Source organism: Lagenorhynchus albirostris, chromosome 12, assembly GCF_949774975.1.
Source record: "Lagenorhynchus albirostris chromosome 12, mLagAlb1.1, whole genome shotgun sequence".
NCBI classification, from domain to species: Eukaryota; Metazoa; Chordata; class Mammalia; order Artiodactyla; family Delphinidae; genus Lagenorhynchus; species Lagenorhynchus albirostris.
Window position 1 is genome coordinate 91,836 of NC_083106.1, and position 20,017 is coordinate 111,852.

The following is a 20,017-nucleotide window of genomic DNA, read 5'->3' on the forward strand; positions in this document are numbered from 1 at the left end:
TGTAGAATGATAAAACAAACAAAAAACACACCTGGTTTACAAATTCGATTATATTTTAATTCTGCTGCTACCATCTTATGCAGTATTTTCACATTGGTCACAAAGAGACTATAGGTAGTTGGACCCCAGAGTACCTCTCCTATGGCTCATTTAGGCATAATTACATGTTGTAATGCTTTCCTTTGTACTTCATATAATCAATGAGGTTGTGAGCTCCTTAAGGATAGGAAATGTTTTACAGAATTTTTCTATCCAGGCCAGTACCTGAATAAGTACAATACTTCTCTGTCCATAACCATCAAAGAAAATCCTTTGTTTAAGTATGGGGAAAGTTTTAATTAAAAAAGTACTTTTCAAAAATCTTCTCTGCTTCCAGAATTGCATGTATATATCAGACAGTCCATTCTATATTAGCCAGCTGCTTGTCTGCTTTTTTACATAACATTTTTAAATTGTAAAATATAATATTCATATACAGAAGTACATAAACCCATGTACAGATTAACAGACGGTATTAAATCAAGTAAAGACAACCAGTACTGCCAGCACCACGACCCGTCCCCAGCCACACAGGCCCTTCCTACTTACTGTGTACTCCTAAAGTATATAGTATGTATTCTTTTGCTCAACGTTAGAAGACTCATCCATGTTGATGTGCCTTCGCTCTAGCTGAAGTAGGTTAATTTTTTGCTGTGACACATCCCTCAGTTGCTTTATCCATCCTGCAGTTTATGGACATTTAGCTCATTTCTACTTTGGGGCCGTTAAGAACAATGTTTTATGAACATTCTTACACGTCTTTCTGGCCAGGGTACATACCTCTGCGTGACACTGCTGGGTCATGATGCGTGTGTATTTTCAACTATGCCGAGTAATGCCAATCCCTGTTCGAAATATGGCTGTACCAATTTACGCTCCAATAGAGTCTTCGAGCTTCCGTTGCTCCATAGTTTTGCCAATTTCTTTGTAAGGTCAGACCTTAAAATTTTTATCCATCAAGAGTGATTTCGAATGTTTCCTTGGGAGAGAAAGCCTTTACCTCTCTGTCAGCTCTCTTGGAAGAGCGGGCGCCGGCTACTCACCGGAAGGTTACGGCGCTTGCCTCTAGGACCAATGACCGGCGTGAGACCGAGCGGCCGGAGGCAGCGCCGCGAAGCCGGAAGTGGCGCCATTTCCGGTAGGGGCCGCCATCTCGCCGTGAGACAGCAGGAGCGGAGCAGCGGGATGTTGTCCTCGGTAGCCGCGTACTCGGGCCCGGGGAGAGACCCGGCCATGGAGCCTCACAGCGCCCCGGGCCCTTTGCAGCTGCGCTTTTCGCCCTACGCTTTCAACGGAGGGTAAAGCCCGGAGAGCCGCCGCTTCCTCTTTCTCCCCCCATGTTCCTGCCTAAGGCTGTCGGCATGGCTACCCGGCTTTGCCCCGCCAGCCGCAGGCCTCCCTCTCCGTGGTTGCTCGGTTCGATCTTGTTCCTCAGGACTTCACCGTACAGGCCGGTCACTGGGTCTCGATGTGGACGGGCAGGTTTGCGTGGACGGGAGGTAGAAATTGATATCTGGGCTCTGCTCTGGAAGAGGTTTAAAAGTGGACCTAACCGTTCGTTACTATCTGAACGTGTTTCTCGCGCCAGCAGGCAAGGAAGGGGCAGGTTGAGCATCTGAGATGAAAGAGTTAGGATTGATTGGCCGTGTCGTTAGATGTAGTTGTGTCTGTAGCTAAATGAAACTACTTCATCATTTTCTGTTATTTTAAATAGCGGGTAGGATTAGTCGGCCAGACTTAGTTTCATAGATAAGCGTTTATTTTTAAGGGTTAGCGTTAAGTTAAGGAAAAAAAATACTCAGAAGGGGGACCTTTGAATATTGTATTCTTGCGTGTTGCATTCAAGTTGTCTTTTTTTTTTTAGTTACCATCTTTACCTTAAATAATACTTTTCCTTGATAGTACACTAAAAGAATCAGGGTTATGGAAAAACACTCTGTTGAGGACTCCTAACAATGAAGAGCTGTATATTTAAGCACTGATTATAGTTTACCGACCAGACTTTGTACTTTAAAATATCCCCACCCAATTGGAACAAACAGATGGTCCTTTAAGGCAACCAGGTTAATTAATCAGGTCCTTATGGATTTGAAATTTTAATGCAGATTTTCGCGGTATGTTGCAAACAGGGTGGAAGGCTATGATTTTAGCCTTGTTTCTGCCACTAAAGAGCATTGTGGTCTTTGGGTACCCCTCAACTTCTTGAACCCAGATTTCCTTGCCTTTCTTAGCTACTCATATTTTGGCGAGGGGAGAATCAAAAGAGAAGCATTTTGTAAATTGAAAGCAGTTATCTATTTTAATCCTTATGGTGACTGAGTGTTAGATGGTATATGCCTCAATTTTACAAATGAGCCTGGGCCCTTAGAAGTTAATTTTTTTAAAAATTTATTTATTTATTTATTTATGGCTGTGTTGGGTCTTCGTTTCTGTGCGAGGGCTTTCTCTAGTTGTGGCGAGTGGGGGCCACTCTTCATTGCGGTGTGCGGGCCACTCTTCATTGCGGTGTGCGGGCCTCTCACTGTTGCGGCCTCTCTTGTTGCGGAGCACAGGCTCCAGACGCACAGGCTCAGTAGTTGTGGCTCATGGGCCCAGTTGCTCCGCGGCATGTGGGATCTTCCCAGACCAGGGCTCGAACCCGTGTCCCCTGCATTGGCAGGCAGATTCTCAACCACTGCGCCACCAGGGAAGCCCAGAAGTTAAATTTTTTTAGTCACAGAGCTGGTGTGAAGTTGAGCCCCAGGATTTGAATCCATAGCTGTGTTGCCATGGAGTTTATGTATGCTTTTATTATTGCACTTCTAAATATTTCCTATGACAACTAATGAAGTAGTTATACCACAAAATGCGTTAATAGACCCATTTCATGAGGCAGTTGCAGATTCTATATAAGACTTATAAGGTATTCAGTGTTCATTACTCACTTTTTAACCTTTGTAATCCAGTTACTGCCCTAAAGTTAGTTGCTATGGCTTTTCTCATTATTGAATTACCTTTTCTCAGTCTTCGTTCTTTTTCTTTAATATTTATTCCTGCTGGCTCTTGGGCAGCCTTTGCTTCTACAAAATAAGACAGTCCTATGTCTTTTTCTATTCTGACTAAATGTGGTTAAACCCCAATTGATTAGCCTTCACATTTGTCACTGAGTAGTCTCACATGTTTCATTTATGGGAAGATATTCCCAGATCTGTTTCTCCAGTTCTACCTTTCATGAGCCCCTCGATTCTGGCTTCTTAAATTCAACTTTCCACCTGGATTTTCTGCTTTCACCATAACTTAAGATATTAAAACAAAAAGTAGGGCTTCCCTGGTGGCACAGTGGTTGAGAGTCCGCCTGCCGATCGAGGGGACACGGGTTTGTGCCCCGGTCTGGGAGGATCCCACATGCCGCAGAGTGGCTGGGCCCGTGAGCCATGGCCACTGGGCCTGCGCTTCCGGAGCCCGTGCTCCACAACGGGAGAGGCCATGGCAGTGAGAGGCCCGCGTACCGCAAAAAAGAAAGCAAAAAGCAAACTAATTATTCCTCTCAATCACTTCTCATTTACACGGCTTATAATTAGGCCATCATGCTGCTTGTCAGAGTTTAAAATCTTGGATGTCAAAATTGGCTCTTCCAGCGTCTAACACATTTTGGTAGTTACAAAAACCTGTACAGTTTGTGTGTTTATGTTTTTTGGATATACCTGTTTCTTCCTGTTCACGTTGCTACCTTCCTACTGCATTAGTCTTATTGAAAGAGTTTCCATCCTAATTTCACATATAGTGTTATTGTCACAGTAGTCTTCTTAAAATTCCACTTTGCAAAAGGAACTTTTCTCATTCTGCTCGTATAACCTTTGATTCCTCACAAAAATTCCTAGATCTGTGCTTTTCCATGTGAGATTTTCTGCTGTTGGATCTGTCCATCACATAAGCCTTATGCCACTTCACTTGTATACACAAAAAGGGACACCTGAATAAGTTGTTTGAATGTTTTATTTGAATTATACCAGTTTCCTTTATTCAGTGTTCATGTTATGTGCAGTACCATCCTTTTGTACTTCAGAGTTTTAGTGCCATCCCACCTCGGTAAGAATAATGGCCTAAGTTTTCTGAGCGCTTATGTTCTGTGAGGCACAGTGCAGGTGTTTTATGTGGGTCATGTCGTCTAATTCTCACAGCCACCCTTTAACACAGCAGCTGCTGATATCATCACCTTGAACTTGGATGATTTGTCCAAGGTCACAGAGCTGTTAAGTGGCAGGGGCGGGTTTCGGGTAACTCCAGAGCCCAGGTTCTCAGTGATCATACTCTGCTGCCTCATGCTTACGCCACAAGGATCATAGCTAACACTTTACTGGAGGACCAGTTATGTGTCAGGCACTGGTATGAGGGGTTAACAATTATTAACTCATTTAATCCTCTAACACCCAAATAAGGTAGCTACTGTTATGATCTCTGATACGCATATGAGGACATTGAGGCCTTGAGAAGTTAAGCAACTTCCCCACCATCTCATTACCTGCTAAGCAGGAGAGCCAGACTTAGAACCCAGACGGTCTGCTTTTAGGACTCATGCTCTAGACCTCCACTAAACTGCTAGCATGAGCCACACAGCCACAAAGGGAAAAGTTTGTTCTTTGTTGGTCCATTTTCCAACAGATATTTGGGTGTCTTCCTGAGTGCAAGACATAATATAAAGACTTGGATATAAAGAAATGAAAAACATTAAGCCTTTGGACTTCCCTGGAGGTCCAGTGGTTAAGACTGTGCACTTCCAATGCAGGGGGCAGGGGTTCCATCTTAGTTCCCTGTTGAGGGAACTAAGATCCCACATGCCGCTTGGCGTGGCCAAAAAATAAAAAATACAAAAATAATTTTACGGGGGTGGGGGGTGGTGGTGTGATGAATTGGGAGATTGGGATTGACATGTATACACTGATGTGTATAAAATGGTTGACTAATAAGAACCTGCTGTATAAAAAAATAAATTTAAAAAATAAACAGTGGGATAGGTTCTTAAAATGAGCAAATATATATATATTTATCCATACGTGCTTATGACTTTTATGTGCAAGAGAATATAAATTTTTAAAAAACAGAAAAAAGAATAAATTTTTAAAAAGAAAAGAAAAACACTAATCCTCTCTTCTCTGAGCTCAGATAGCTTGTGTTGTAGCGCCACTATCTACACCTAACTGCCCTCCCACCCCCCGGCGGGCAGGGCCATGGCCTTTGGCTGTTTTATAGTATCGGTAGATGTTAATTTTTTGATGATGGTGATAATTTAGTGATTTGTTTCTGTTACCTTCTGCTAAGGAACCTTTGCTCTGATTGAGGCTTGTGTTTTTTACGAAGTACTTAATATTTTTTTCCCAGATGACTTGTAGCCCAGGGATCCTTTCCCCTTATCTTTCCTCTTCCATCTGAATCCTGCACTTGCTTACATCTAGTATATTTTATCCCACTATATGCTGTGGAGCATTCTCATTTTGGGAAAGGTGTTATTACCATCCAGAAGAATTCATTAATTTTCTCTTGTCTTTCTTTTCCCCTCAGTACTGTATTGGCAATTGCTGGAGAAGATTTTTCAATTGTTGCTTCTGACACCCGATTGAGTGAGGGGTTTTCAATTCACACACGGGACAGCCCCAAATGTTACAAATTGTAAGTAAATATTTCTAAGGACATATTCTCAGCATCTTGTGATGATTTAATACTGCAGGAGATTTAACTTCTAAATGACTTGTTTCATGAATTTTTTAATTGCCTGTTTGGAGCTTAGCTTGCATTTTTGTTAGGAAATTGTTTTCTAATAATTCAGTATGTAGTCTTCATGATATTTGCCATATCTAGGTGCCAACAGTGTTTTTGGTAACTTAAATATTTTTTACTTCAACATCTTATGAAAAATTTCAAATATACGACAAAGGTAGGATAATTTTGTAGTGAACACTCATATACTATCACCTAGATCTTATCAGTATTTTATTATTATTACTTTATCATACATACTTTCATCCTTCTATGCATCCATTAATACGTTGAATTTTTTTCTAATCTGCACCTTAAAAAAGAAGATAACCTGAAACATTCAATTTAACCATATGGTAAGCAGTTGTATCCATCGTTCACGGTTTTAATGGGGTGCTTATATTTTTTCTAAAACATAAGAAAATAAAGGCATGTGTACAGGGGAAGGAAGTCTGCGTAAATTACCTAAATGCATCTTGCATGTTAGCAGTGGTTTGTATTTAACATTTTTAGACACAGTTAAAAGTGGTGGTTACGCCCACGTTAGTCCACGAGATGGTCTTAACCTTGAATTGTAGCAGGAGTGGACTGATGAGGTTCGGGTCCTTTGGGTGGGCCTTGCAGTGCTGCAGGGCATGAGCTAGCCCACATCTTAACCTAAAGAACAGTAAACTTGTCTTCATCTTCCCAGTTCCCTTTCTGTCCACTTCTCTTTTGATACCCCTTTCTCTTCTCTGATTTGTACTGTACCCATGCTATAATTTTTTCTTCTAAGTTGTAACTTTTATAATTTGAAAGTAGTAACGTCATAAATAAAATTTACGTAATTTTATATATATTATCCTTGTGCAAGATTCTGCTCATCTTTATAATGTTCTGTTTTAGTTTGTGTGCTGCCTAAGTGAATACCCATTTTTTTTTTAATGAAATTCTTCAGGTATATAGAGACAGAACGTTAATGTGTTCCTGTCACGCATGTTTTGCACTAGACCATACATGCAGTTGAATTGCCTGTGTGCCTCTGATCCCATGCCCTTTGGGGCTGACCTAGAGCCAAGTCTGCCTCTTCCCCACCTGTTTGAGACTTACATTTCCTCTTTATTCTTTGCATAAAAACGCCTCTTCATTTATGTACCTGGATATTTGGCAAAAGCATTTTGAAGCTCAGATTTTGTCCTACCCTCTTGGTACTGTCAACTCTTCTTAGTAGTATAGGCAGTGAAGCGTTATGGTGTACTGGGGGTCTTAGGCTCAGTGCAGTGAGGTTGGGTATAGGGGTGGATCAGGAAATGCTGGTGGTGCCCCTGGAGGTGCCAGTGGTCTCCCCAGCTGGACACGTATGTTTTGTATGAGTCATTCTTATATTTCTGAAAGGAAGGGTATCATGTGGCCTCTGCTGACCATCTCTTGATGAGATTGGTTTGTGTTTCCTTATACATGTCAAGACTTGGGAATTAATTTTTGAGACATAGATGTACCAAGATTTTACCAGTTTCCCTCTGGTGGGCATTTGGGTTGTTTTTGTTTGTTTTGTTTTGGAGAGCCATTAAAATAATACGTATACTTACACACAAGTGAACCCAGAGTATATCTTTGCAAACTTGCATAAGTATATTGACTGGATGAATTTCTGGCAGTGGAATTATTGAGTGAAAATGGTGTGCATTTAAATTTCTACTAGATACTGTCAAACGAGCCTTCTAAAAACTTGCATCAGTGTATCCTCTTCGCCAGTATCTGAGAGTACACATTTCCCACAACATCACCAGCATTAGGCATTATTAGTCTAATAGATTGAAATCATCTCTTATTTAGATTTGAATTTCTGATTGGCATGGAGGTTCTTTTATATGTTTATGGTGACTTGTGTCTCTTTTTATGTGACTTTCATATAAGTTACCCATCTTTCCATTGTGTTTTTTTTTAATTGAGGTATAATTGACATATAATAGTTTCAGGTATACAACATAATGATTCTGTATTTGTATATATTGCGAAATGATCACAATTAGTCTGGTTAATATCTGTTACCACACATAGTTACGACATTTGTTTCCCTGTGGTGAGAACTTCTAAGATCTACTCTCTTAGCAACTTTTAAATACGCAACACAGACTTATTAACTGTAGTCACCATGCTGTGTATTACATCCCCATGAGCCATTGTGCTGTTAATGCTTTTCGTATTTTTAGGAACCCTTTGTAGAATAAGGAAATTAAAATTAGACTTTGGTTGTATGTACTACAAATACATTTCCTTAGTTCTTTTTTTTTTTTCTTTTTGGCTATGCCGAGTGGCTTATGGGATCTCAGTTCCCCGACCAGGGATTGAACCTGGGCAACGGCGCTCTTGGTTCTTTTTTAAAACTTTGTTCATTGTATTTTTATAGAAGTTTTAATTTTTTATGTAATAAAATTTGTAAAGCTTTTTCTGTGTGAACATTGGGTTGTATCATATGTAAATTGGCTTGAGTTGTGAGCTAAACTAGCTGCTCACAACTCAACCTAAGGTTGTAAAAAAATTCAGTCATATTTTCCTTAGTCCATTCATAGTTTCATTTATTCTTTTGAGTGAGATGTTGGGATACAGGACCTCCCAACCCCCCCGCCTCCCCCCAAAAAGAGCTAACTAAATAGTTGTCCCATTACCATTTGGTGAATAATGGGAATGGGAGTTTTCAGTTTAAAATTACCCAAGACATGTCTTCCTCTACTGTCAAACCAACTTAGTTTCCTGAAATGTGGTTTTTTTTTACAGAACAGACAAAACAGTCATTGGATGTAGCGGTTTTCATGGAGACTGTCTTACCCTGACAAAGATTATTGAAGCAAGACTAAAGGTAGATGCCTTTGTATATGTCTGCACTATTGAAAACTAATAACAGTCCTTTAGGTTCTTTTAAGCATATACATCATGACTTGCTCAGAATAGCTGCAGAAGAGCTAGACGTCTAGCAGGTGAAACTAACCTATCCTGGAAATGAAATGATAGTGTTAATGCAGCATCATCAAAGTAGCACAATGTGAAACTACAGCAAGTTCCTTTTGTTAAAATATATGTACAGTATAAAGTAAAGGATTCTCTACCTTTTTTGAGGCAGACTGGGAGGGGTTTCTTCTGAAGACACTCTTCCCTCAGAAATGAAACAAATCAATTTCTGCAGAGGAGGCAAGCTTTTAGACCGAAGCTTGGTCTGGAGCACCGCCAGCTGACATGCTCTCTATATAGCACTGCACTGTTAGCAAGAGCAGGAGAAGGAGGAACAAACCAGCTGTTTGGACCAGAGGCACAACCTGCGCCATTGTTACCTGCCCCTCAACAGGCTTTAGTTGATAGCTAGCTGAGGAAGGAGATTTGATGCAAGGTGGATGAGGGTGGAAGAGACGAAAAGGGTGGTATTCGGAAGAAGTAAGAACGAGACAGACTAACCTGTTTTACAGTTTTTAAAGGGCTGACATTGCCTGCATGTCTTTTGTGGAAGCTGGGGAGGCATAAAGAACAAAGGAATGCTGACTTGATGAAAGCAGAGGGCCGTCTGGATTTTGATCATCGCCTGTGTGTATTAGCAGTGTTTGCTGCAAGTAGGTTCAGGGAGAATAGGATAGGTGTAATTTGGACTGTGCTAAAATGGATTTTATCTGTAATAATAACCAGTAACTACTCTCTTCTTAGTTGATAACAGTATAGGGTTGGAGTAGGATTCTCAATCACCATATGTCAATATTCAGAAGTGTAGCTCTGTTTCTTAATCAGTTATAGCCTGCTGACATTTTTTAAACTGCTGATATTTACAGTGTCAATATTATATGCTGTTAATATTCTTATTTAATTTTGTAGGCTACGTGTCGTAATTTTTAATTTAGTAGTTGGTTAAGTCCAGTTGGTACATGAAAAAGTGAGCCGGGTTGGTCGCATTCTGTTTTGCCTATTTGTGATAACCCTTAAGATTATGTGTGATGTCACTGGAGTATGTAATGAATTTGTTTAACTGATACTTGCTCTTTGAATGTGTAGGAATGATTTCATTTACTATTTATCAATTGTTAACATTTATTTAAAATCTATTTATACTGAAAGCTTTAGTGACTTATATTTATTGATGTATTTGTATGATTCGTAATGCATATTTTATAAATGGCATTTAGAGGACAAAAATAAACATGACATGGAGAGTTGTTAATAAAATAAAACAAGCAACAGTGAGTTCAACTCAGTGTACAGTCCTTGAAATTTTTCTTTCATATATTATTGTGTAAATGGTGAGGTGAATAAATGTTGGTGCTCGGTTTTGAAATGAAGAATTTTCTTTATAACCGTGGAAAAAATGTTTCTGTACACTGATTTATCCAAGTAGCTCATTTCTCATCTTTCTTCAGTATTTGTCATTGTTTGATTTTATAGTACTTCTTAGGTTTCTCTTTAGAGATGTTTGCTATGTAGCTGACAAACTGGTGAACTTAAATTTATTTTATTGGATAATTTGGGATTCCTAAGGATGTAGTAAATCTGAGATTGGCAATCACTGTATAAGATGCTGTTTGGGATACTTCTGTTCTCCATGGTAGATGCTCTAAGGGTCAAGACCACTGCACTGTATTCACACACAGTAAGGGCGCTGCCCTCGCACCTCACAGGTACCTACTCTGCAAAGAGACGGACTTACGTCTGAGTCTGATCAGGAGTTAGCATAGCAGATATGTTCAGCTTTATGAGCCATTTGGTTTCTGTGGCAACTGTTCAACTCTGCCCTTGTGCAAAAGCAGACAGACAATATGTAATGAATGAAGGAGACTGTGTTCCAATAAAACTTTATAGAAACAAGTGGTGGTCTGAATTTGGCCCATGGACTTTCCTGACCACTGTCTGTTTGCAGAGTGGAGAGCTGGATTTGGAACATCCTCTCCAGGTCGCCTCATATGCTCTGTTTGTATATATTTGCTCTTGAGTTAGCAGTGCCTGGGATAAGGATGGCATGGAAAGTAGTCTTTAAACCAGAGAGCTGAGGGCAAACTTAGCATTCTTTCCGATAGAAGTGTTTGTAGCCCCCAAAAATGATAGGACATAATAAAGTATTTTATTTTAGTAGTATTGTGTTGTTTGATCATGAAAGAAACAGGTATCCTTTCCCATTTCACCAAGATAGGCTTTCATTCTTTTCAATTTACTGTTCATTGTTCTAGTCTTTAATATATTCTGCCTCTACATGCCTGTTATTTTTGTTAATAATTGCAGATGTACAAACATTCCAATAATAAGGCCATGACGACAGGGGCGATTGCTGCAATGCTGTCTACAATCCTGTATTCTAGGCGCTTTTTCCCCTACTATGTGTACAACATCATCGGGGGACTCGATGAAGAAGGTAGGATGTTTTCTTTCTGGGTGATGAATGGGGTGGCATTTCTTAGATGTGTGTGTGTTTCAAACCAGAGTTGAAAAGAACCGGATACCCTCTTGCCCAGCAACTTCATTTTCTCATAATTAAAGCAGTGAAGAAACTGAAGCTAGGGCTTCCCTGGTGGCGCAGTGGTTGAGAGTCCACCTGCCGATGCAGGGGACACGGGTTCATGCCCCGGTCCGGGAAGATCCCACATGCTGCAGAGCGGCTGGGCCCGTGAGCCATGGCCGCTGAGCCTGCACGTCCGGAGCCTGTGCTCCGCAACGGGAGAGGCCACAACAGGGAGAGGCCTGCGTACCGCCAAAAAAAAAAAAAGAAGGAAAGAAAGAAAGAAACTGAAGCTAAAAGGGAAATCAATGATTATCCAGAGACACACAGCAAGTGGTGTATTAAGTGAATGTTGGGCAGTCAGTTGTTTCACTATTTTCTCAAGATCTTGCATGAATTTGATAGTATATTTAGCATTTTAATCTTACAGAAAGAAACCTGACTTGGAGAAGCTTGACCTAAGTATGATTCTAAGTAAGACAAACGTACTTCAAAAGGTTTTTATGAAAGTAATGTGTTAAAGAAGTGCATTTCCACCAGTATTTTTGGATAATTTTTAAAATCCCTCTTGGATTTTCTGTCAGAGTCATACCAGGAGGGCCAGTGAAAATCAGCATTGTTACTTGACATTTCCATGCTGTTTTTGATCCAAAGCATGGATCAAAGGGCAGCAGTGTTTTTCACCAGGTCTGATTTGAATTGACTTTTAGTTGCTTCCAGAAATCAAATACAGTCTCCCAGGACAGATCTGTGCTGCCTTTTAGAGTAGTCCAGTGTAAAGAAGTTACAGAAATGTCTTGGGTATCATTGAAACAGTCTGTCTTTCTGAGAGGGAAGGTTTCTGGGTAGGATGGGGTCAGGTTCTTCTCATCTCCTCTCTCGTTTTTACTCCTGTCCGTTCCTGTTCCATGGGTGTTTTCTTTGTTCTCCCTCTCTCTCTCTCTCACCTCTGCCCCTGTATGTGACCTCTGGGAGCATTCTGATCATTTTACCTACCATGATTTATATGTAGACAAATTAGGTTGACACAGTTTTTTCAGGCTTTCAAACTTGCTTGAAAACTAAGAGAAAATATAAAGCACAGAAATGGTACATAGAAATTAATTACACTTAACCTGGGTAATTAAATTCTAGCCACAGGTTAGCTTGCCTTACCCAGCATGCTGGACACTTCTGGTGCCTTTTTTGACTTCAGTTATGTCTGACTTGAATGTCAGGTTAATAAATTCAGATTTTAGCAATATTAATAATAGCTACCATTGAATTTCAGCAGGCCAGACAACGTCCTTTGAGTTTTTCTGAGCATCAGACTGATTGGAGAAACCTCGTGTGTGCTGAGCTCGTGTGTGGGCAGAGCTAAGGCTCGGATCTGCTTGACTTCACAGCCCTCTTCTTTGATTTCCAGATTACACTCGCTTGCTTTGGTGGTATTCTCAGGCATTTCTAACCTTTTTTTCCCCCCTCTAATCTTGTCTGGTTTGATTTGGTTTTATTCCTTAGAGGAATTTGTGTGTGTAGTAAAGCAGTCCTTTGCCGCCTTTTTCTGTTTCCCAGGACAGCCTTCAGCTCTCTCACCCGTGCTTTCCTCTTTCTTGGTTTATGTCCTTGTTTGGTGGTGTGCATCTCTAGAGAAATTTCTGAAGAAAGGAATCAGGAGACCTTTTGGAGTCCTTGTTTTTTGAGTCTTTTCTTTATCCTGGTGTTCTGAAAGGTTCCAGCGAGGCTCCTCGCCCAGAGTCTTGGCTCATTTATTTTGTCTCCTCTACTGTTCTCCTCTCCCAACCCTGCCTTCTCCACAGCCACCTGGGTTATGATCCATAGTTCCTCATTTTTTCCCCTGCATGTTGTCCACCTGTTTATTTTTTTGTTCTGCTCTGAAGATTTCCTCAACTTCAATGCCTCATTCTTTACTGAGCTTTCTATTTTTGCCATCATTAATTTCCAAGAGCTTTTTCTTCTTTGTTAGCTCCTTTATTTTTATTTTAAGTGTCCTGTTACTGCTAGATTTTTTTTGTACTTCTTTGAAGTTTTCTTGTGTTCTCTGCATTTTCTCCAGCTGCTTTTTTTTTTTTTTTTTTGCGGTACGCCGGCCTCTCACTGCTGTGGCCTCTCCCGTTGCGGAGCACAGGCTCCGGACGCGCAGGCTCAGCAGCCATGGCTCACGGGCCCAGCCGCTCCGCGGCGTGTGGGATCTTCCCAGACCGGGGCACGAACCCATGTCCCCTGCATCGGCAGGCGGACTCTCAACCACTGTGCCACCAGAGAAGCCCCAATTGCTTTTTTTTAATGCATTATTTGATAAGTTTGGAATATGTATACACCCACTGAGACAATTTATTCCTTTTTTAAATTTTTATTTATTTATTTTTATTTTTGGCTGCATTGGGTCTTCGCTGCTGAGCGTGGGCTTTCTCTAGTTGCGGCGAGCGGGGCCCTGCTCTTTTTTTTTTTTTTTTGGAGGCTTGCTCTTCATTGTGGTGCGTGGGCGTCTTGTTGTGGCTTCTCTTGTTGTGGAGCACGAGCTCTAGGCGTGCAGGCTTCAGTAGCTGTAGCACTCGGGCTCAGTAGTTGTGGCTCGCGGGCTCTAGAGCGCAGGCTCAGTAGTGGTGGCGCACGGGTTTAGTTGCTCCACGGCGTGTGGGAAGAAATCTTCCCGGGCCAGGGATTGAACCCCTGTACCCTTCATTGGCAGGCAGATTCTTTACTGTGCCACCAGGGAAGCCCTCAGATTGCTTTCTTCATCTTATTTTTGGCTGCTGCCTTCTACATTGGAGGCTTCCTTCAAATTTCTTTTGAATTTTGGCCGTCCATTTGTACTGAAGATTGATAATCAAAATCTGGTCATAAAGGTCTGCACTGAAGGAGCACATCAGCTCTCCATTTAACACTTCTGTTTTTGTACCTGCCTTTCACCCTGTCTATGGTTAAGCCTGGTGCCTCCAAGTCCAGAGCCTCTGCTGAAGTTTTGAGACTTTTTTTTTTTTTTTTTTGGCCGCGTTGGGTCTTTGTTGTTGTGCGCAGGCTTTCTCTAGTTGCGGCGAGCAGGGGCTACTCTTGGTTGCGGTGTGCGGGCTTCTCATTGCGTTGTCTTCTCTTGTGGCGGAGCATGGGCTGTAGGTGCGTGGGCTTCAGTAGCTGTGGCTTGTGGGCTCTAGAGCGCAGGCTCAGTAGTTGTGGCACACGGGCTTAGTTGCTCCACGGCATGTGGGATCTTCCCGGACCAGGGCTTGAACCCGTGTCCCCTGCATTGGCAGGCGGATTCTTAACCACTGAGCCACCAGGGAAGTCCCTGTGTTGCGATTTTATTTCCTGTCTTTTGTGTTGGTGGAAGTGCGGCTCTGTTCCTATGGAGACCCTCAGGACACTGGGTCAACAGCTGACTTTAGCACACAGTCGACAGCTATCTACTTTGACCTCTGTGCCCTTACCTCTCCAGTTGCAATCATGCCCTCTTGTAAAAAATTTTCCCCAAGTTAATGAGGGCTTTAGTTTTTCTGTAATGAAAACAATAATGCTTACAGAAGTCAAATAGTACTGGAAGATACAAAGATAAAAGTAGTAATCCCCCAACGCCTGTCCCTAGAGATAATTACTATTCAACTTATAGCGAACATGCTTTTAGATATCTTGGTGTGCATACGTGCTTGTACACTACATAAGTAGGATGTAGTTTATACGTTTTTCTGCGACTGTCCAGTGGATGTATTATCACTGAGGTAGCTTTATGCTGGTGGATAAAGGCATGCATACTGATTCCAGGCTGACATATGGGATAGGGCGGCACCATAGTTTCCCCACCAGTCCTCCGAGGATTATTTAGGTTGTTTCCAGTTTTCTTAATATAAACAATATGACAACTCCTGTACATACAATTTTGTGTATTTCTCCGACCCAGCTTATCTCCCTGGAAAAAATTCCTAGAAGTCGAGCTTCTGGGTCAGAGAATATCTATATGTTTGCATCCTGCTGACACCATGGGCGTGCCCTTCAGAAACAGTCCTCCTGCACTCCACCAGCAGGGGTGTGAGTACCTTCTTTTGTTTTGGGTTTTTTTGGTTCTGTTTTTGCATCCTAACCAGTCTCAGAATTTTGACACATTCTAGGTCTTTGCCTAGTAAATACTTTGTTGTTTTAATTTATATGTATTTTTTGTTTATAGAGGTTGGGTGTCTTCGTGTTTATTGCCCTTTGCATTTCTTTGGAGACTGACCCATGTGTTAATCTTTGCTTATTCCCTTATTCGCAGGTCAGTCTTTTCTTACTGATTTATAAGAACAACTGTGTTAACCCTGTGTAACGTGTGTGGCAGATGCCGTGCACGAGCGTTCTTGGTCTCTGACCTTTTGGGATGTGTCTTGAGCTATACAGAAGTTCCTGACTTTCATACAAATCTGTCAGTCTTTTCTTTATGGTATTGAGTGTCTTAACTTTGTTAGAAACGCCTTCCCCATCAAAGGTTTACCTGTGTTTTTTTCTAGGACTTGTCTGGTTTTATTTTATTTTTTACTTTGAAATCATCGCACTTTTTAAGAATTATTTTGATGAGGGAAATCACTTTATACTTACAGCCAAGATTCAGGCCTTCTGCACTCATGTTACAGATGTCTCTTGCTTTTTCTAAGGGAGTCTTTGAAGCTGTGGTCTTGGGTATATTCTACTCTTTTGTTTTCCTCAAAGCTGTGTGTGTGGTTTTCTGAGATTGGTTTACCCTTGGGTAAATCTTTTGAGCCTCATTTTACTTGTGGCCTATTGGCCTCATGAGCGATACAGTTGTTCTTTTTTGGCTTTGTACCTCATAGCGCTTCTTTATGTGTTGAAGTTAGTGGCCTTGCTTGCTGTGACCTTGTTTCTTGTTCTAAGCCTGCTCCCAGCAGAGCACTTCTCCAGGTTCTTTCAGGTGCTGCCTCCTCAGCCGGGTTAGGGTTAGGGTTAGGGTTATATCTCCGTAATTCTGCGGTGGGAAAAATACACACAGCTAATGTTGGCAGTTGTCCATGGTAGTAAGAAGATTGTCCTTATCTCACATCTCCCAGGGTAACTACTGGAGTGTTTCAGTTATGGCATAATGTGTTTTAAAAATCAGTTGTGTCACTTTTAAGTCATACCTTATAAATGATCCGTGATTTCTCACACTTAGAACACAGTTGTTTTAAAAGGCCTTTTTAAAAATTAGTGACATGTATTCTTTGTAATAAACTCAATACCAGAGCATATAAAGTGATTCCCTTCTTTTCTTGTCTGTAATCCCACAAAGATGAATAACTACAGTTTACTTATTAATCTTTCCATATGTTTTTGTGTGTATATGTAAATGTGTGTACAGTTTACTTAATGCCTTTAAACAAAAATAGGACTGTACTCTACATAGCACAGAGCTCCTTATTTTACATTGTCCCATGGATGTGTCCCACAGACCTGTCCTCCTCTTCCTAGTCTGCACATGGCTATGTTGACATATACCATTTTCTGCTAATGGAGTTGGTTGCTTGTAAATTTTTGCTCTGTAAGAGATACAGAAATGATCTTGTACATATTGCTTTGTGTGTTTATGTAAGCATTACTTGTAGGTAAATCTTAATTCTGTAAGTGAAATTATTACTGGGTCATAGGGTACGTACTTTTTCTCTAGTTGCGGCGAGCGGGGGCTACTCTTTGTTGTGGTGCGCGGGCTTCTCATTGCAGTGGCTTCTCTTGTGGCGGAGCACGGGCTCTAGGCACGTGGGCTTCAGTAATTGTGGCTCGCAGGCTCCAGTAATTGTGGCTCGCAGGCTCTAGTGCGCAGGCTCAGTAGTTGTGGCACTCAGGCTTAGTTGCTCTGCGGCATGTGGGATCTTCCTGGAGCAGGGATTGAACCCATGTCCCCTGCATTGGCAGGCAGATTCTTAACCATTGCGCCAGAGAATTCCAGGGAAGTCCCTGGAATTTCTTCTTAATTAAATTGATTTTTTTATGGTGCTGATGCTAAAGAGTGTGCTTACTATTAGTTTAAAAGTACACAGTAAATTTTTCATGCTTCTCACATTTAGCACCAGGAAAATCTTACACTTGTGTCTATACTGCAACTACACCAGTTAGATTTTTAGGAATGTTGTGAGGAGTTTGGTGCAGAACTTAGAGCAGGACCTGTGATTGTTAACTAGTGAACCTGTGAGACCACATACATAGTGGGAGCCACGGCGTGGTAATCGGTGATGGTAGCTTGGAAGAGAGCATGACGCTCCTGGGGGCAAACGCCTTAGTGGACAGGAGTGGGCAGGTGGGCCTCCGATTGCATTCTGAGGGGAGGGGAGGGGAAAGGCAGACTGCACTTCTTCTGAAATTTTAGCCAAGTTGATAGTCCATTTTGTATCACATTTTGAGTAGATTTATTTTACCACGATTTGGGAATGTGGTCAAGATGCATCCTTATGGAGACTGTTTTCTTCTTTAAGGGAAGGGAGCTGTGTACAGCTTTGATCCGGTGGGTTCCTACCAGAGAGACTCCTTCAAGGCTGGAGGCTCAGCCAGTGCCATGCTGCAGCCCCTGCTTGACAACCAGGTAATAAGACTGCGTCCAGGGGGCGGTGGCATTAACACAAAGTGCCTCCCCTGCATTCTCTTCACCAGCTTGGGGGAGTGCGGAAGTCAGCGCTTTCTTGTAGTTCGCTGCTGAGTTTGCTGGGCTGATTTGCCCCACCCAGCCTTCTTGTCTCTGTTCCACTGGTTCTCCTGCCGCCCCTCCCTTCCACGGCTCCAGCTTCTTCCCTGTTCTCACGGCTTGGAAGGCGCTTCTGTCTACAGTGGTTGGTCCATGTTTTTGGTTCTCCTCCTGCCATTTTTACCTGCAATCATGAAAATGCATTTCTCTCCCAGTCTCACCGTTTCTGTGTCACCTCGTTTTGTATTCTAATTTCCAAGTATACGTTTAACTTGCCCCCTCTTCTGTCACTGCTGGCTGCATTCAGGCTTGCGTGGCATCTTGCCTGGGTCATTGTGTTTATTTCCAACATCCTTTTTGCCTCCAAGCTTACTTCCCTACTTCATCCTCCTTGCTTGTCTAAAATTCGTTACGTAGTATGTAGTTACTTCTGCTTGTTGCTTATCTGCCTCATCTCCTGTCACTCCATATCCCACTCAGATCTTGAAGTGATGTGCCTTGCCATCTCCATCCCTTTGGAGATACCACAGCCTCCATCTGCAATGTTACTCCATCCTTGAGCTCGTTTATCCTTTAGCACTCCTCTACTTAGATGTATTTTCTGCTGAAGCCTTTCTTTTCTTCTCCCAGGAGATTTAGTTAGGACAGCTTGGGGCTCTCCTGGCTCTATTTTCTTCTTAGTTTCAGTAGATTCCGTAACGATAGTTTGCTTACATATGTTCACGCCTCTGCTGTGTGCTTCTCAAGAGCAGGGCCTTTGTCTCAGTGGATATTGGTCAGGTGTTAGGTATGTGTAATTCAGCCAGGTCTGGAAATATTTCAGTTGAGGGACATTTGACGTTTGTGTGATGTACTCATGTTGAACCCTGAGACGTGTGAAAGCTTTGGGGGAGACTGGACTGCCTTTGTATGGTCACATGATGCCTCATCCAAGGTTTCTGTCCCACCAGGTTGGTTTTAAGAACATGCAGAATGTGGAGCATGTCCCACTGTCCTTGGACAGAGCCATGCGGCTTGTGAAAGATGTCTTCATTTCTGCTGCCGAGAGGGACGTGTACACTGGGGACGCACTGAGGATCTGCATCGTGACCAAGGAGGGCATCAGGGAGGAGACTGTGCCTCTGCGGAAGGACTGAGTTCTGTGCCGTTGTCCTTGATTAGTTCAAAACTGGTTAAGTTTGTACCTTGGAACTGTTGGACTGATCTGTTTTATTAAAGAATAAAACCCCAAGCACTTACTTTGTTATGACTTGTTTTCTTCCAGGACAGAACTAGGAAGTAGAGTTTCTTTTTCCTTTCGTTTTCTTCATTCTTCCTGTATTTTTCTGTCATCCAGAGCTAGTTTTGTATTTTAAGGATACAAAATCTTTTAGCTTTCATCTATCTGGGAAAGTTCACTGTTTTGATCAGCTTATCGTCTTATGGTAGGTCAGCCCATCTTATGGAGAGTGTTTGGAATTTATTTAGTCCACCCAGCTTGCCTTGAAGGGCAGATTACCTTTAAACCACCTCAGTTTTATTAAGACATTAATGGATATAAATAGAATATGTTAAGATTTATCATCCCTGGGATTGTTAAACAGTCTGGAATGGCTGTTTTGGAGGAAAATCTTTAAATCAACCAGAGTAGAAGAAAACTGTAAAAGCAAATAGCCCTTTAAATGGGCTTTAGCCAGAAATCTGGAATAATTTGTATAAACACTTTGGAAATGTTTGTTAAAATTGATACCTAAATTTCGATAGAGTGTTTGCTTTAGAGCTAATGTTAAGTGCACTTTGGCTCCATCAAATGGGATGGAGTCAACATTGGATGTGGGAGTAATTTTCTTGATGTCGAACAAGTCAAATTCTGTGCTACGTAGGGGTGTGATTTGCCTCGCGGCCAATTCTACCGTTGGCCTTCCATGAGGAATTTAAATGATCAAAACCCCGTAGAGGGTACGTATTTTAAAATTTGCTCGAGAAGTATTTGTTGAATACTCTGTCACAGGCACCAAGGATGCAGTGGTGGCATCTCATTCATTTCTCTTAAAACATCACAACTGGAAACTAGACTATCCCATCCAGAGTACACATTTGTCGTCTTTATTATACCAGTTACCCAGAGACACGGATTCAGGAGGATACAGACGGAGATTTATTATTGGTAACTGACTCACATG

At 41.7% G+C, this 20,017-nt stretch overlaps 2 protein-coding genes across 2 annotated transcripts in view; one reads left to right on the plus strand and one right to left on the minus strand.

Annotated features, from left to right (window-relative positions):
* Nucleotides 1-1,170: 1,170 nt before the first annotated feature.
* On the plus strand, nucleotides 1,171-19,093 carry PSMB1 (proteasome 20S subunit beta 1). Its single transcript, XM_060167989.1, has 6 exons — nucleotides 1,171-1,337; nucleotides 5,578-5,685; nucleotides 8,530-8,611; nucleotides 11,005-11,134; nucleotides 17,650-17,756; nucleotides 18,806-19,093. Exons 1-6 carry the CDS (start codon nucleotides 1,225-1,227, stop codon nucleotides 18,989-18,991), a joined length of 726 nt encoding a protein of 241 aa, XP_060023972.1. The 5' UTR covers nucleotides 1,171-1,224; the 3' UTR covers nucleotides 18,992-19,093.
* FAM120B (family with sequence similarity 120 member B) overlaps nucleotides 15,729-20,017 on the minus strand; it is a 116,338-nt gene continuing 112,049 nt past the window's right edge. Inside the window, exon 11 of the mRNA XM_060167983.1 lies at nucleotides 15,729-16,169. The gene's annotated coding sequence lies outside the window, so the exon portion shown is untranslated. The remainder of the gene's footprint in view (nucleotides 16,170-20,017) is intronic.

Coding starts and splice junctions, on each gene's coding strand:
- PSMB1 (XM_060167989.1), top strand. CDS start 1,225: ATGTTGTCCTCGGTAGCCGCGTACTCGGGCCCGGGGAGAGACCCGGCC. Junction 5,686..8,529: donor AGCCCCAAATGTTACAAATT/GTAAGTAAATAT, acceptor TTTTTTTTACAG/AACAGACAAAACAGTCATTG. Junction 17,757..18,805: donor AGCCCCTGCTTGACAACCAG/GTAATAAGACTG, acceptor CTGTCCCACCAG/GTTGGTTTTAAGAACATGCA.